General features: G+C 36.5%; 1 protein-coding gene across 6 annotated transcripts in view; it reads left to right on the forward strand.

Annotated features, from left to right (window-relative positions):
• The window catches only part of LOC138183209 (uncharacterized), a 31,177-nt gene that overhangs the window by 11,858 nt on the left and 1,772 nt on the right, over nt 1–17,547 (forward strand). For 4 of the 6 annotated variants that reach the window (XM_069119883.1, XM_069119877.1, XM_069119878.1 and 1 more), the window contains 2 exons: nt 8,619–9,734; nt 15,829–16,509. In XM_069119883.1, coding sequence (XP_068975984.1) covers nt 8,649–9,734; nt 15,829–16,509 — 1,767 coding nt within the window. In that variant the 5' untranslated portion in view covers nt 8,619–8,648. Of the gene's footprint in view, nt 1–3,872; nt 3,937–7,623; nt 7,901–8,618; nt 9,735–15,828; nt 16,510–17,547 lie in introns of those variants that run through there. The other 2 variants (XM_069119882.1, XM_069119881.1) reach the window with 2 other exon arrangements.

Raw genomic sequence — 17,547 nt, forward strand, 5'->3', positions numbered from 1 at the left:
GGGATTGGTGACAGTTTAGATGGAATCTAATGCACAGCTGCGTGGACAGCAAATCATTTCGCAATCAACAACGAGGAAAACGATGTTACTTAATTTATAAAAGACTACACGATTATGTATCTCTTATCGTCTTCTCATCAAGATGGATGTTAAAAAAAAAAAAAAAAAAAAACGAGAATAATTCCGTCGTTAACGTTTGACATTAATATTAGAAATTTTGATATGAAATAAGCGAAGTACTCGTTTGATTTAAGAAGCTTATTTCAATCGCGAAGAACCTTTATTTTAAACTACGAGTAATTAGTACTCGTAATTTCCATCAGTTAATTGCAGTGTAACGTTTTGAGGTACGTCTTGAAAGAAATAGCTCGATGACATTTATAGGCGTGCAGTCATCTTGAAAATACGGCTCGATATTCGTGGGTCAGCGCACCCTAATGATTTCATTTACCGTTTCGGTCTCCTGAAAAGAGCACGAGAGAGCTTGTAGCACGTAGGACGCACTGTATGCGTTATGCGAGTTGATGCATGCTAAACGCCGTCGCTTGATCCTCCAGATAGAAGCTTACAGGACCATTAAAATACTTGCACGCAGCTATTTTATAGCAGTTGATTCACTATATTCCCAAGATAGTACGACGTTCTCGCCTCTAGGGTGGATTGTCATAAACAACTTTTACGTACACGTGTGTGTTTTCGCTTGAAAAGAATGACGATGCCTCGTGTACGTAGCATACCACTCTTTCTTTTATGTACAATCTTTTGTGAATATTAGATGAACTTGATCTTTTCGTAACTATGACCTATGATAAATATATACATCTTATACACGAATTGAGATCACTAGACTCGTTGTTCAAATTTATACCACATACATATTCCACTGTTAAGAGATCCATTTCTAAGATTTCCAAATCTCGTTTACAGAATTTGTTTCTTTTTGGAATATACATTTATTTAGTTATTTATTTTGAGACTATTATATTCATTTTACCCTTCTTTCTTCTTCAGTCTCATTCTTTCTATTCTTCCTTCCTTTTACGTTTCTTCCCATCCTGTTTCTACTCCACCTTTACTCTCTCCTTAAAAGATGTAAAAATTTCTTATGTTCACAGATGCACAATGTATATTTACGCTTCTTCACTAGAAATATTTCTTATAACATAATATTCATGTCTAACAAAGTATCGAGGTATTTCTTCTCTATCAATTTGTCAACGGCGAAATTCGTGAACATTTATTCTCGCAAATTGGTTTACACTGTTCCCATTAGAGAAGAAGGACAAGAAGTTATAAATTTTTATCTAAGCACGTAGTTGCATAGATATGTTCTTAATTACATCATATTTTAAATAAAGAACCGTTGTAGTTTTCGTGAAATTTATCTTTTTTCGGAAAGATATACAGGGTGGTTGGTAACTGGTGGTACAAGCGGAAAGGGGGTGATTCTACACGAAAAAAGAAGTCGAAAATACACAATAAAAATTTTTCGTTTGAGGCTTTGTTTTCGAGAAAATCGACTTTGAATTTTCGGTCGGTACGCGTGCACTTTATCACGTCTCGTTATAACGGATCTCACTGTAGATCGTTGTCTCGATGGAAAAATTAAAAAAAAAATTAAAAAAAAAGTTTTTATTCTATATTTTCGACTTCTTTTTACGCGTAGAATCATCCCCCTTCCGCTTGTACCACCAGTTACCAACCACCCTGTATAAAAACGAATACTTGCTTGAAAATCAATGAAAAGTGAAAAAATAATTGGAGATAAATAACATAGCTGTCTTAGATTCGACAAATCGACTTGCTTGTAATTCGTCAAGCATGAATTAGTAATTGATTTTTCAATCGTCGAAAATATCGATGCGTTAGAACGTGTGAGTTTATCTTCGATTGGGGCCGAAAATTTAAAATTAAAATCAGATGGCCGTGCCTGGTGGTCGCTTAACGTCCCGTACAACTAATGGCGTTTGTGCAAAGCATCTTAACGGTATATATTGTAATACGTGGCATGAATTCGTGATAAAACGTTCTTCTATTAGAGTAGCATGTGTCGAAGTATACATTTCGATTTTTATGTAAATTACCGCCTATCTGTTTGATAAAACGATGCTAAACGACTATACAAGTTTTGTATAAAAATAGATGTTACACACTGACAAGAGAATAATTGCTGCGTCGAATATCTAAATCACCATTCCCTAAAGATATGTTCGTATTTCTAGGTTTTCGTATCTGTTTGTATGTAATCGTTCGTTACACCATTTTCTACCGAAGAGGTGCTTTCTAAAAAGAACAAACATTCGCTGTGGAATTTCGTAAAACTCGAGTGATTAAGTAACAAACTGAAAGTAAAACAATTTAATTTCTTATTAGGTATATAAAAATAGTTCGGAAATATTGATTCTTACCTCGGTCTTCTTGCAACTTATTATGTAAAATTGTGATTGATTTCTAATTGTAACGACCGCGATGCGACGACGCGACGTCGGCAATTAGGTAATTTATAATAAATCTTGCCTCGATTTTCAGATCTCATATTGTTTATGTATTATGCTAATATACAACTGCATTCAGTACAATAATTTATCATAGAAGAGCACTTAAGATTAAGCGCGGATAATAAAATGATCCAGAAACTGCACTTTGCTACATGTAGGAATATACTTTCAACTGGTTAACTCGACGACTATTAAGATGAATATACGAGATTATGTTATTACATTTTCCCGGCCTTACTCGTATCATTTTTTAATAACAAAGTCATCGATCTGAATTTGATCTGAAATTGCGCGGTGTTTTCAATGCTTCTTTTTTAAAGAAGAACGTAATCGTACGTGTTCTACGTGTGTATCGTACGTATCTCGATTCTATATGAGATTCAAATTATTTGCTTTTGGGCTCGGGAATATTTATCACAAATCACGACTGTATAAAATTTAAATTATTCTCTTATTCTATCTATTATCTAAATTATTAAACTCTTTAAGCTTTAATATATTAGGTTGTCCGAGAAGTGGCTTTCTTTTACAGACACGTCTTTTGCAACAACGCATCTTTATACAAACATCAAACCTAATCCGTCGAACGTTGTGATCTTTATTTTGACAGAACAAAAAAGGGATCATACGTAATTCGATAAAATAATATAAAACGGAAAATGTTGTGCACCCATTATTTCCTTATAAAACGAAAGAAACTTTTCGGACGACCTAATATTACGAACAGACGTCAAAATATTTCAATTCTTTCATTTAATAAAAAATACTATTATTTTTCGTTACAGTTTTGTAGATACTTTTTATACTATCGAAATAATATTGAATCTGTCGTATTATTATTGTAGCGTATTAATAAAAAGTTAAGTATAGCAAACGATACATAATATCCATATTTATCTACGGGATTTTGTTAGAAATTTCCGAACATTTATGAGTTTATACAATAATGTGTTCTAATATTTAAAATGATTCAGATTTATCTACTAGAATTTCCTTTGATTTCGCCTGTATCACGAAGTTAAATTCGCGGTATACTGTATAAACTACAAGCACTGTCAAGATTTCTTATCACAATAGTATTATAAATAGGTTCAGTTTCCTTTCTAATGTTGCACGCTTATTAGTAAAATAAACGTGGTTGGTACTTTGCTATGTTCAAAGAGTATTCTTAATTGTTTCTAGTAATAATTATTCACAAATCAAACATCTCAGACCCACACGGTTGGAAACGCTAATCTTGAAGATTCTTCTTCTTCTTCTACTTCTTCTCGAAGATACATATCTCTATCTGTATATCGTGCTTGAAACATTGTTACAATATAGATAACGTAACGATAAGGTTTATGGTTGTGCATTTCATTAAATCGCCTACATAGCAACCTCGGTTTGTTACACACGAAAGAAAGTATCTGATCTGAACGTGACAAGTCTATAACGTGTAAGTACTTAAGTACCAAGTACTAATCCTCGGTAATTATTTAGAAAGCTGCCGCCATTGATGATTCCTTAATAAATACGTTGTTGGCTGCGTGATTGTACACAGCTTTTCCTATACATGTAACCGCCGCTCGGTCTTAGTTTCCGAGATATTTGCAAAATACCGTCGGTACCATTACAATGAATTCTGCCTATAATTGTGCGTGCGTGACCATAGTATACTTTAACATTGATTGTCGGACAGATAAAATAACCTTAACATTAACGGTTGACTTAGAGCTAATTTTTTTCTTCTGTTTATATTTTAGCCAATATTAACGCACAACGCTGTCACGGACGTACAATTATTGGCAGAATTTGCTATAGTGGTAGCGACAGTTTTTTGCAAATATGTCGAAAACTAAAATAGTTCGGCGATAATACTATCGATTTCTATAGCATATTAAAAAGTCATCGAAATACAAAAAGACTGCAGCTTTCTAGGTAATTACTCTATTCTGTACGCTGAACAGACAAAGAATCTCATCGAAAGAGCTGGTTTAATCTAATCGAAAGTGGAGCAATGTCATGAATAAAATCCACATTCCTGGATCTGTTGATATCGAGTTAATTTCCACTAATTACCGTATCTGATCGTATCGTTAGCGTAGCGTTCGAAACGTTAGAAATGCAGCGAAGTTGGTGACTAGATCAAATACACTTACGGTTAACAAAGCAGAGTAACACGTACCTGTTTCTCTTATATTTGCTACATTATATGAGCCGTTTAATGCAGAAGTGATGTAGGCAAAAAAAGTTAGGTCCTATTAAACTGGACAATGAGGATTAAAGTAAGAATTCTGTAAAGGATCGAGCTGACGATTTTCACTTATTTTGCTATCAGTCGAGAAACTAACGAAGATATCCCTGCACCACCTCTGCATAAAGCGGAATGCAGGTTACGTTTTCGAGATGTGCTGTTAAGCCAAATAGACAAAAAACTTTGTATTGTATGAAATCTTGGAGGTATCTCGTTATTACTTTCGTTCGTTTTATTTAATAGGATTTTTATAGCAATTTATATACCGAAGTAAAATCTTATCGCATTTCTTGAAATGTTTTTACAAAATAGCTAGATCTATCGATGATTTACTATTTATAGTGATAAAAATAATTTTGATGAACACGTATTATTTTAATTATTTAGGGGAATTTTTCGAGTTGAACAAAAGTCTAATTTTGTATTACAACGAATCCATAGTTCCGTTCACCTGAAAAACAGCAACACTTTTCTAAATCATAATTCATTGCACATACTGTCGAGAATTGTGGATCTTTGGAGCCGAGATAATGTTATAGGAACACTAAATTTATACCGAGGATTGATATTAAACTAGTAATATATTTATTTCATGGACGATTCCTTATATATTCATCGATACATACTTGCACGCGTCTCAGCACTTTCTTCCATACCCGACTCTTCACCGACTCTTAACCGACTCTTAACCGACTCTAGTTTACAGTCATCTGTTTTTCGGGACGCCGTGCACACACATACCTCCACACACCGACACTCGCATACAAGCATCTCTACTACGCATTCAACCCAGTCCAGCACGGAAAATTATACATATCTCAACACATACAAATAATAAGAAAATTCCATACACTGTATTATTTTTCACATACTTTTATATACCTCTATAAAATAGAGAATAAATATCACAGAAAACGTTAAAAAGTGAGTTGGACTTAACTCTATCCGGCAATATATCGTTGTCACAAAAATCTTCTCTGGTAGTCCTCGTTTTAATAGTTCTTATTTATAGCAAGTCGGAGGAAACGTGTTAGCTCGTCGTTTTAATTGCGACGCAGATTAATGGAACAATTATTTTTAAAATATTCGTGGAATTCCCAGGTGTTTCGCTCGTATTATTCAGACAAAAACGAATTAGTCAGCGACAGAATCGAATAATAACAAAAAAGAAGAGGATGAAAGGAGAACAGGATCACGGGTTAGTCAATTTTGTATCCGTTTGAAAATTGTGGGATTCCTTGGAGTACGAAATCGATCGTCGATCTTTCTCCATCTGTGTGCTTGTCCCTTCGTCGTTCGAGCCGACGCATCGACTGGTTACGCATCAAAGAAAAGTTTGCCGCGGTTCTCTAATGACTGCCATTACTTACGTCGTGTTATCGTTCGCAGTTCTATCTTGATAGAAAATTGGTGTAATAATTATGCGTCTCGTGGTACGTTCAAAGAAAGCTGTTGATATCTGGTGATTTATCTCTTAAAGTTATTCTACCGTGAAGAACGGGTGTTAAAGGCCCTGGGAAGTTTAAGTTAATTTTTCTTACTACAAATTGCTGCAATATTTGCCAATGAACCTATTTCTGATGCTATATTTATATCCGAATAAAATATCTCACGATGCAATTTCGTTTATACATTCGGCAATAGATAGATAGATATACTTTTTCCCCCTTTTTCCGTGAGTTTTAACATCGTATCGTATAATATATCGAGTCGTAGTACTTTTTACGTAGCAGTAAACCTTTAATACAGGATAGAAAATATCTGATACAATCAATCTCAATTACTTTTGTTATTAGAAGAGCAATTAAAGTTTCTTGTTTTGCATGTTGGTTTCTTAATATGTATTTAATGAAGCATTTGATGTGATATATGTATACGACCATGAGTTACCTACGTTTAGTTTAACCAGTTATTTCAGCCATTGATCTTTATGAATTCTAAAATATCTGTAATACGTATCTTATAGAAAATATGTTGTACATTCATTCGCATTGTAATATGCGTTTTCTTATATAAATTGAGCCATTCTCGCTAAATAAATGGTAAGAAAATTTTTGTATTGATAAGTCAAATAACGAAATTTGTTCCTTTTCACGTAAAAAAGTAAAAATGGCATGAAAATAATATGTCTGTTTTTAAAAATGTAACATGTACTTAATAGAATTAATCTATAAAGTTGTTTCGCGGACTGATTTTTGTTCAAATTATTAGTTGAGATAGATATTTGTATTTTCGCATTATAAACGTCCGCACACAATTTACAACAAAATTAATAAACTGGTTTGATACTAAAATATCGGTGACGGTAATATTTAGTCGCGAACGAAAAGCTGGTGAGCGTCAATTACATAGAATCATGCGTAAGTTTCCAGCTTAAGCCATAAATAAAACCATTTTAAATCAGTAACTGTGAAAACGTTGCAAAAAAATCTTGTAACTCAATGAACGCAAACACAAACACAATGAGAGTAAAAATTGTGTAATGTTTTTATCAAGTCACATGTCAGTAATTTGTTAGTAGTGCCGTTATACTGGGCACCATACGAAACTTTAGCCACGTTACATCTCTTCTATAATAATATAAATATATTTTATCGCTCTAAGTTATTACTTTTTAATATTCGATTATCCCCGTTTCAAAGTAATTTATGGAAACACCGGAAGCTCTTTAGCAACCATTGTAAACTATAGTGACTATAGTATATATGGTGAATAAGTTCTATAATGTTAGTATGTAAATCGCTGTATAGCGTTAGTATGTTCTCTGTTAATTCGGAATGCATGATAGTTCTGCGTTTTTTTATCCTCAAGATTTATGATCCCAGATAACGTCCACGTCGTTGAACGTTTTGCATTGCACGTAGACGTAGATCGCGATCCAGGCAAACCATTTGTAGAACTCGCGTTGATTCCATTTATGCGTCCGGTTGCATAGAAGGAAGCATAGTGGCACGTTTTAACCGTCTTGAACGAGAATATCGATACTCATTTCGCTCTCGTTTCAAGAAAACACTCGTTTCGTTAGAAGAAAGACGAAGTTTCGGAGAACGGTTTTCACAGAAGTCATATGAGTGAATGAAATTATGAGGTGAAGTTGGTATCTCGATGGAAATTCATTGAAATATCTTTAGTAACAACTAGAATCTCTTTATATGACATTCTAATTGTAAGTATTTCAAGTTCGAAATACAGCGTTTTTAAGTAATTTCAAGCGAATTTATGTTAGATAAGAATAGAAATTATATTTTCAAGTAACTTCACTTTTCTATGAAATTTATATCTATCTGTGATCTTTATACATAATGTCTCTCAGTCTCTCTCTCTCTCTCTCTCTCTTTTAATGGAATTAATCCACGAGAGATTAGAATTTTAATTAACCTTTTGATAGAAAATTATTTTATTAATCACCGATCAAAGTGAAATGTGACGCTTACTGAAAAGAGCAACGATCTAATTAAAAAGAACTTTGATCAGTGTTTCGCATTAACTATATTGGATACTTAAGTGAAACTTATAATAAAAACGAATTAAAATAAACTAAGAGATAAACTTAATAATTTATTGGGGAAAACATCGTTGTAAGATCTTAGCGGCCACCTAAATTTATTCCAAACAAGGAACAAGATTATTAATACGGAATTATTAAAACTGTACAAAAATAACTAGGATACCAGATCATCCGTGACCTTTTCCCAGAGCCGAAAGAGGTCTCCGCGACGCACACGCGGAATTTAAATTCTCGATCTGGAGAACGGTGTAACGCGTCGTGTCACAGTGAACCTCGACAAGTTGGCCAGCAAAAATTTCACATTCGTTCACATTCACGTTGCCCATAAATATCTTTGGCCCTCTTTGAATAACCCAGCTCGTCGTTCTGTTTTCAGGAAGTGTTACTGGCGCACAGTAGAACGTCGATGCATTGCGAGCCCATCACAGTGATCCTGGCCGGGGTAGAGGCACCAGAATTGGCGGCGATCCTTGGTTTCGTGTACACAGGAAGCACGACGGTACCTCGTCCTCGTCTGAATGCGTTTCTACACGCGGCCGAAGCCCTCCACATTAGACTTCCGCCGGTGCCTGTCGTGATGACCTGCACGCAGGCTGACTGCAAGCAGGAAGACATCAAGGACGTGAAGATCAGTCCAAAGTACCTCCAGTGCGACCAGTATCCGCGCTGTGACCGCTGGTGCCGTCCACGTAGGAATCAAGATGGAGATTCCGCGGGCAAGGAGGAATCCTATCCGGCGATCGAGTCCTTGCAAACCGCAAGAGAAATCAGACCGCTTCCTGAATCGATGAACTTTGCCGGATCGAGATACGGACCAAGACCAAGTAGATATTGCTCTACAACGTGGCCCGTTGCTCCTTTCCCGAGCGCGACTCAAGAAAAGACTATTCACGGTCTAGATCAACGTATGGATAAGGACAAGTTGAATCAGACAGATGTCAGCCGGTATCAACCGATCAGCGTGGTTCCTAGGATCGATAGGATTAGCCAGGACGTAGCCAGTGCACACTCGGAAAATCCGTTTGTCGGTTGCGATTCTTCGGAAAAAGCTCGTCACCAGGAATTTTGCTTTTCCAGGAGCTTGTACGATCTTCGTAGCATGCAATTGGATTCACTCGAGACGAGAATGAAAGGTGACCACGATCGTTTCCAAGCTACGAACGAAGAAGATACCTCCGGCAGAAATTTATCCACATACGGTAGCTGTTTCGAGCAAGAGAGGATTCCTGCTGATCGTCTCAGTGTAATTCGTTCTCGAATCGATCCCTGTCAGGGCAAAACCGTAGCTCTACAGTTACCTGCAAGCACCAGATCGTACGAAAATTTGGACGTTGGTGAAGATTTGACTTGTCGTGATCACTGTTTCGTCTGGAAATCGCCGAGAAGACAAGTGGCTAATAGAGTCATAGCCTCGCCGTGGAAGCAAACTGTCAGGCCTTACCATTTGCCCAAGTTGCAGCCGATAGTCCTTCAGCCCCACGTCGACGATGCCGTAAGTTTTTCATGCATTCTTCCGTATGATAATTTTGCTCTTTATATGTTACCTTAGACGAATAGACGTTGCGAAAATTTCTTAGAGAAGATTGCGAGTTTCTTAGGCAAGGAAAATCGTGTAGCAAGAGACGTTAATTGCGAGTATCTAGCATGTAACCGATACTTAGGCGAACTACACGATAATTCTTTGTAACTGAAGAAATGCCAGGTACCTGGGAATCTATCTGTCTATCGTGGCGTTAACATAAACAGTCGTATTCTCACCCACGATTGATACAGTATGTCCGAACAGCAATGTAACTGTACAAAGTACAATTACTTGGAAAGCAAGTGGTAATTTTCGTTGTGGAGATACTTGAGGAGCATTTAAATGGCTGCCGTGGCATCCATTAGCGTGATACAAATTGAATAAGTATTCTGGAAACATCTCGTATAGCTGGGAGGTAGACACGAAGCGGGATTTCTGTTTCAAGGTGCCCATTACATTCAGCTGTGGTATTCCTTTCAGAAGATTATTTATCTCGTAAACTAATCGCTCTCTGAATATCCGATTGCACGATCTGGATGCGTTCCAGTTATAGAAAAAATAAACGGGAATTTGTAATATCTGCGACCATACATGTTTTTGAGTATCTACTAAACGAATCTAGGCCGTGAACAATTATCCACCAATTATTTCCTCGAATCGCGACCGAGTTTCGAATAACCCAATCTTCGATCGTCGTATCTTCAGTTTCATTATTCTTCAGACTCGCGATAATTTGGAAAGCTATTTTTCAACTGGACGATCAACTACGAAATTTCTAAGCTGATTAATCGAGTTCTTGGGTCAAATACAATAAATATCGAGTCTACTTATTTTTATGGTAGGGTAATTACGAAGTAATTACAGTTAGGGCAATCGATCAGGCTCTCTGTCGTCGTGTTTTACTACGATTATAGAGATCGAATCTAATACGTTCGTTTCTTCTTTTTTCTTTAGTTTAGAAGATATAACAGTTTTGAGACTTTTCCTCCGGTCGACTGTTCCGTCTCTGTTGGAACATATTTCCTTTCACCGCTTTCATGAAAATTGGAGCAATGCCTCTGATATACAAAGAAGATCGAGAAAATATTATAGAAAATTCGGCACGATCCAGTAACTTGAGGAGTTTTTCGTAACACATCGGATTTTCAATTGCACAAGCCTCGATGAATTTGTTCGGTCGATTATCGACCAGATACAATTACCGATTCCGTTCTGTGCCTTCATATTGTTACATCACGTCGCATACACGGATCTCGGCAGATCGGGTTACTAATCTTGCTCGGTAGCAATCGCTATCCTTTCGTACAGAAAGTGACTTGTTTACCATGGCTTTTGATCAAGAACGAGAGACTAGGCGATCTCATCTTTCGAGATTCCTTGCCATATGGAATCTACCACAGAGGCTGTATTACTACACAAAGTGATTACTTTGAATTATAACAATACTTCTTCGTTTATTGTTTTAATAGATATGTCGTATATTTCAAGATATTTTAAAGCATTAGAATTTGTATGCAAATTAATTTCAGATTGATTCCTTGTTCATTTATGTACTATTTATGATAAGTATTTTGTATCGTTATATAGGGAGTAAGCGATTAAGTTAATAATTTTAATTCTTTTTTCAAGCTTTCGAGGACTTTGAAATGATATTTCACCGAATAGTCGATTCCACCGCATTCCTGAATATTTTTCAGTTTGTTCAACTTGCCCGTTTTAGAGTATACTTTTCTTATTGTTAAATTATATCGTCAATATCGGCATTAAAAATATGGAAGTAATATTATGTCCATCGGATACGATACACCATCGCTAGATTTGACACAAAAAATAAAATTCACCGGACAGGAAATGGAAATGATTCGATCCAATGATTGGACAGAGGTAAAATCTTAACGAGTCACGAGACTTATCTTCGTTTACGAGATTGGAAATGTCAGTAGTCCGGTTTAGCTAAGTTGTGTAGCGAAAGATTAACGAGTGAAAATATTTGCATTATTCTTCCGCCATGACTGTTGTGTGTTACCGGCAGCATAAGTCGCTTCAAAGGCTAATTAAGCAGAACCTGTGTAGGCATATTGAACGCGTGAAACATTCTAACTCTTCTCCAGACTTTCCGTAATTATTTTCCAGAATTATCGCGAACCCGTGCCGTTAATTTTGCAAATTAAACAGTCCATTAAAGAAATGGGATTCCTCGTAGTTTCGTCGTAAAATCAGCTAGCCATTTAATTTACTTTTATCTCTCTTTTACGCTCTATCCCCCTTTTCCCCTTTCCTTCGATTTGCAAATCTTTACTGTGAAATCACTCGTTCGGCATTCCGCTCTTTTGCTTCTCTTCCTCCATCTCCCTCTCGCGTTTGATGATCTCTCGAACATGCTCGGGTCATTGCATAACATTCACCCGTCTGTACTGCTCGAGATCGTCCCCGTTTCAGGTATAAAACACTTATGGAAAGTCCGCGAACAGTTCGTACGCCTTAGACGTTTTAAATATATTCAGCCATTTGTCTCTTCGCGACTGTATTAAATTTTAGCTTTATTGAATGTTCCCCGGAGTCCGATTTCTTCCCTAATGTGTTTCCAGTCCAACTAAATAATACACTGCGTTCCAAAGTATCAGGCCGCTGCTTTAATTGTTAGCATATTTTCTCGGTCGTTAACGGTGGAAAAAAAGATTACGTCGTACGTTTCTTAGAAACTGCGAAATCAATCCAAGCAATCTTTAATGTAGATATAAGTTTCCTTTTCATAAAGATTCTATATCTTTTTAATTTAATTAAAATTAACCATGGTAGGCAAGCGATCCTCTAAAGATTCTTTAAAGATCCTTCGAAGATTAAATTTAAACTAATTCCCGTTCGAATCGTTTTACTCGTAAGATACTTATCGATACCTGAGCCTACACTTTTGGACGATACTATATATTCTATATGATCGGTTCAACTTTATTGCAAGCATCTAGGCGAGCACGTTACCATCCTTAATACCAGACCAGTGTCTGGCAATTGAATTTGCAACAAACGCACACGCGATCCTACGATCAGAGCAAACTGTTCTCAGTGAATTAGATATGCGCATGCCGAGCATATAAAATATTGGTTATTCCAAATCATTTAGTTAAAATGTTAATCCACTCGGTAGTTGTGCCGATCCGCGCAGATCCTGTTTCTCGTTTCATGACTGAAATCGTTATCTACCGTATCAATCGTAAAGAAAGGATGTTTCATCGCTGGCGTGCAAGTAGAGCAGAAATTGTTTTGAACTGTCAAGCCGTCGTCTGGCATTTGAATCGATTCGTATAGACGAAATGAAACTAGGCCTCCGTTAAACGTTATCAAATAATTAACTATATTGTTCGTCAATTCGATCGAACATGTTAAATTAGTCAGAAACAGTTTCGAATCGCTTTGAGTGGGTTAAGAATGCTGCTGTTTTGCATGTTCATCCATACATTTACATCGCTGCGATAAAGCACAATCGACGAAACTTGTTATCTTGATGTAGAATACAGGAAGAAAAAGTAACGAGGAATATAAATTATTATGATGTTCCAGCTTGTTCCGACAGTTTAATTCGTAGAATGTTTCGAAAAAAGAAAAATACGTCATTGAACGATGATCGTATCGTTTGATTAAGATAACTAGAAAATTCTGTCGTTTTTGTTTTTTGAAATGGTAAAAGTAAATCGTTTCAATTGGAACTTGTATTAGAGTTCGATATATTGCTCGCGTTATTTATGATTGTTATTCACTTTGTTTCGTAATTTATTTATTTCGTTGCTGCTGGATTTTTCATTCTTATTAATAAAATACTTTTTTCGTATTTCTACAGTTCGATTCTTGGTGTTGAATATCTTCTCCGTCAAGATGTTTCTAACGAAGTATTAAACGAACTGTCAACTAATCAACCGTGTAAAAAAGGCGAAAGGATTTAATTTTTCTCTTTGTCTCTCGTACAAAATGTAGCGTCCAAGACTCACTTTGTTGTAGAGCAATCTATCGATCAAATTTCCAGCAGCAGTTGATTTCTCTTCAAGTAATTTTTATGTTTCCAAAACCGTAAAATTACTCAATACCGATCAATCTCGCAAGAATATGAAAAGAGAACTACATGGTACATTTGAAAACATAACACGATCCAATTTTTTACGAAAGAGATATATACCTTGGCATATTTTTCCCCTTACGAACCATTCATTCATTTTCAGACGCTTATGAAACACATTTTGGAAAATGTCCGCGACAAATTATAAAGGGAACAGTTTGAATTTCATAGTGGTCGTCTCGCAAACCACCCTATACAGCCGATCGCTTCTTGTTTCTAGAGGAAACAAGAAAGATGCAAGAAGAGCTGAGGGAACAAGCAGGACCCACTTTATTCTTCGTCGACCTTTCACCACAAATGAAAGCACGCGGTTCAACCGTGCGCGTCCCGATATGCCAGCCGTTCATTTTGCTTTCTTCAGCTGAAATATGCAGAGGAATCAGTGCTCCTCCGGGTGTGCACTTCTGCTGGCTCATTTAGCGGACCATGGTAATTCGATGGTGCCAGGTGATAAGACGTGTCCACGACACCAGCTGCCTCCTCTTGCTTGGCCAATGTCATTCTTATTAATGAAACTATCAGTTACACGTACCACTTGCTCTTTTTCCTTTTTTCTTCTTCGTTCTGTTTCCCTCTGTTTGTATCCTTTTTCATCTTTTTCCCCCTCTTTTTCTGTCTTCGTGCACTTTTTACTTCGCATCTTCGTTTCTTTTTCGAAGAGTAGCCCAGAAGGTGGTGCCAGACCAGCTGGTGGCACCAGCCGGCTGCGAGAATCGCTTTTACGCGTTATTACACGCAATCTGGAGAGGAACGTTTTCTCTTTCGACACGTGCACTGATATGCTCCAGATTTTTTCCGATTACTTTACAACCTTGCGCAACCTGGCCCCGTCTCTACCTTCATGCAGAATCGCTTCTTTCTTCTTCTTCTTTCTTTTTTTCTTGTACTTCTCGCTGCAACGAGGCGCACCTTTCTTTTAAAAGAGCGTGTCGCTGATATAGGTACATGATTTCGTCGATGCGAAGATTGGCACTTGAATTATTGGTAGAAACGGATTAACAATCTCGAGTATCGTGCAATGCAAAATAAGTGGGACGCTTTTCATCGAATAGCACACGCCGGTATTTAACTTTGCCCAAACTTTTTACGTTATTGCGCTTTTATACAGACCGTATCTTTCCATTCCAATGTGATCGATGATGTAAGTTACTTTTCGCGCCACAGCATAATGTCATCAGAAAATACAGAAACATAGAGCAATGAAAGGCTGATAAAAGATGACCAATTCTGGTTCCGTTCGCAAACGAAATATTTACGTGGAATATTAGCGTATACAATGCGATAAAAAAAGTTGTAGAAGTTAACTGTAAATATAAATACGAAAATGAAATATGAAAATTTATAGTTACTCTATTATCCTTCGTTACCATATGTGTTTGAGAATTTTTAAAATTCAGATTTTAAATACATGTTGATTGTCGGTGGCTGAAATATGAATAAATTAAATCTATAATTTTTTGCCATTTTAACTTACTATTGCATTAACGTTCTAATTACTATCAAATAGCCGTTGATCCTGTATTTCACTTGTACGAGTATACGTGTACTAATCGCGCATATTCTTTTACAAAGGTACGAATGATCAATGATCATCGGTTACACGAGGTGCCGTAACTTGAGAACAACAATTAGAAAACCACGAATCGACGATTAATGTAGAGCCAACACTTCTTCAAGCCAGATCAGCTTAATTGCTTCCGATGATTTTCTCTAATGATAATTGGTGGTTTATATGGACGGTTGGTACGAGCAAGAACTCCGTATGAGCTCTTTACGGTCGAGTAACCCATGGAGGATGAATTATACACATTACGTGTATATGCATAATGTGTAATTAAGACGATCGTGTTAAATAGAGAGGCAAAAAAGTGGTCTGGCCTGATAAAGTCAAATAGTAGAGATTTAAGGCGTGAAATTGAGGAAGGAAATAGCGGTTTCGATGTGATCTTGTTGCAGAAAACCAGGGAAGATCTACGTGTGCCAGAAGTCACGCGATCTCCAGCGATCTCTACCAGTCCTAATCGACAGCTCCCCAAAAGTTCGACGCCTGCGGACCATTATTATGGTATCGAAGTTCCTACCACCCACGAAGTTACGTACAATAACGATAAGAAGTTACTGGAAGCAAACCTTACTTTGGGACCAAGGCCTCAAGAATTATACTCATCTCAAATTGCATCATTGACGATCGGTCAAATCACTCCATCGTTGAATAACGATGCCAGAAACAACGAGACTATCGTACAATCTCAAAATAACGTAATTTCTACGACAACGAGATCGTTGTCAAGTACCTCAGAGAGTAGTCGTATGAATATCAATAGAAAGGGTAGTTATTTCGGTCAAGCGTTACCTCAGTCGCCGCAGAAGCTGGAAATTTCTCATCCTGTTAGCAGATTGTGCGATACGATCGAGTCGATCGGTAAAATCGATCGTTTCGCCAACGTGGAAGCCGACAAGCTGGAGAACGAGACGAGGATCGAGGATAAACTCGCTGATGGAGTTATTATCAACAGTGATAATAATAATAACGATGCTGTAGTTAATCAGGATGGTGTTCAACGCGGCAAAGGAGCGCAGGAGAATCATAGGTGCGATCAGTGTGGCAAGACTTTCGTTACCAAAGCTTCCCTCAAGGTACTGATCGACTGGCTGCTTGATATCTTTTCTGCTTTTTTCGTTTTAATCTAATAACTTGTATATTACCGATGTTACGGCTGATTAACCACCGTTGCTATATGACATTGTTGCAAAATTACGCAATGTAGAATTTTTTTTACGATTCTCTATCCTGCATTACTAAAATTACGAATGATAATATCACTGGTTATAATAAGATACTGTAATAAAGTTCCATAATTTATCATTTCTCTACAATTTCATATCTTGTCTAACTAAGCTTACTGCTGATCCTCGTAATACGTTCTAATAAAATTCCGCGATTTATAGTTTCCTCGTTATACCTTATTTTACATTGTTAAAGGTTACCCTAGCAAAATTTCATATAAAGCTTCTAACTTCTTGTTCCATTATCAGAATAACTCTCAAAATTATTAGGCTGATTGAAAAATTCTATCCTTGTTATTTGAACTGAAATTTTTATTAATTAGGCATCGATACGATAATCATTGTTATCCCTGACTGTTTCTCATCCAGCTGTTACTTAATTGATCTCGTACCACTAGTACTATAGAATGTCATTTTCTTTTCATTTTCAAAGTTCTCAACAATAACTAATCTTTTCCAACAACATTACGCTTCTTCGTCTACGTCTTTTTATAGCTCACATTCCATTAAAACGTACATTTATACGTATACCTGCGGTTTATAGAAATCAACAAATAACGTCCAACTTAATAGACACTAAAACATCGAGTAATTCAGCTTTAGCTGTCATTAGAAAAGTTGCAAGGAAAATTCATTATTTCCTTTTTCTAATTACAATTCCAAGTGCGCGTCGCAAAAACTTTTCAATCAATTTAATAGTTACTGAAATCTGTACCGACCAGCTACCACTAATAAAAGATAGAGGAAAAGAAAGAAGTAATTACAAACGTAGACGCATGTTACAAAATTCGTCCATTCGATCTGATTGTCACTAGAACCTTTAGTAACCAACCGCGACTAATAAAAGATATAATTTAAAAAGATATTCACTGTTCTTTTCTGTAATGG

The sequence above is a fragment of the Bombus flavifrons genome, chromosome 9, assembly GCF_040668555.2.
Source record: "Bombus flavifrons isolate JBK064 chromosome 9, iyBomFlav1_principal, whole genome shotgun sequence".
Taxonomy (NCBI): domain Eukaryota; kingdom Metazoa; phylum Arthropoda; class Insecta; order Hymenoptera; family Apidae; genus Bombus; species Bombus flavifrons.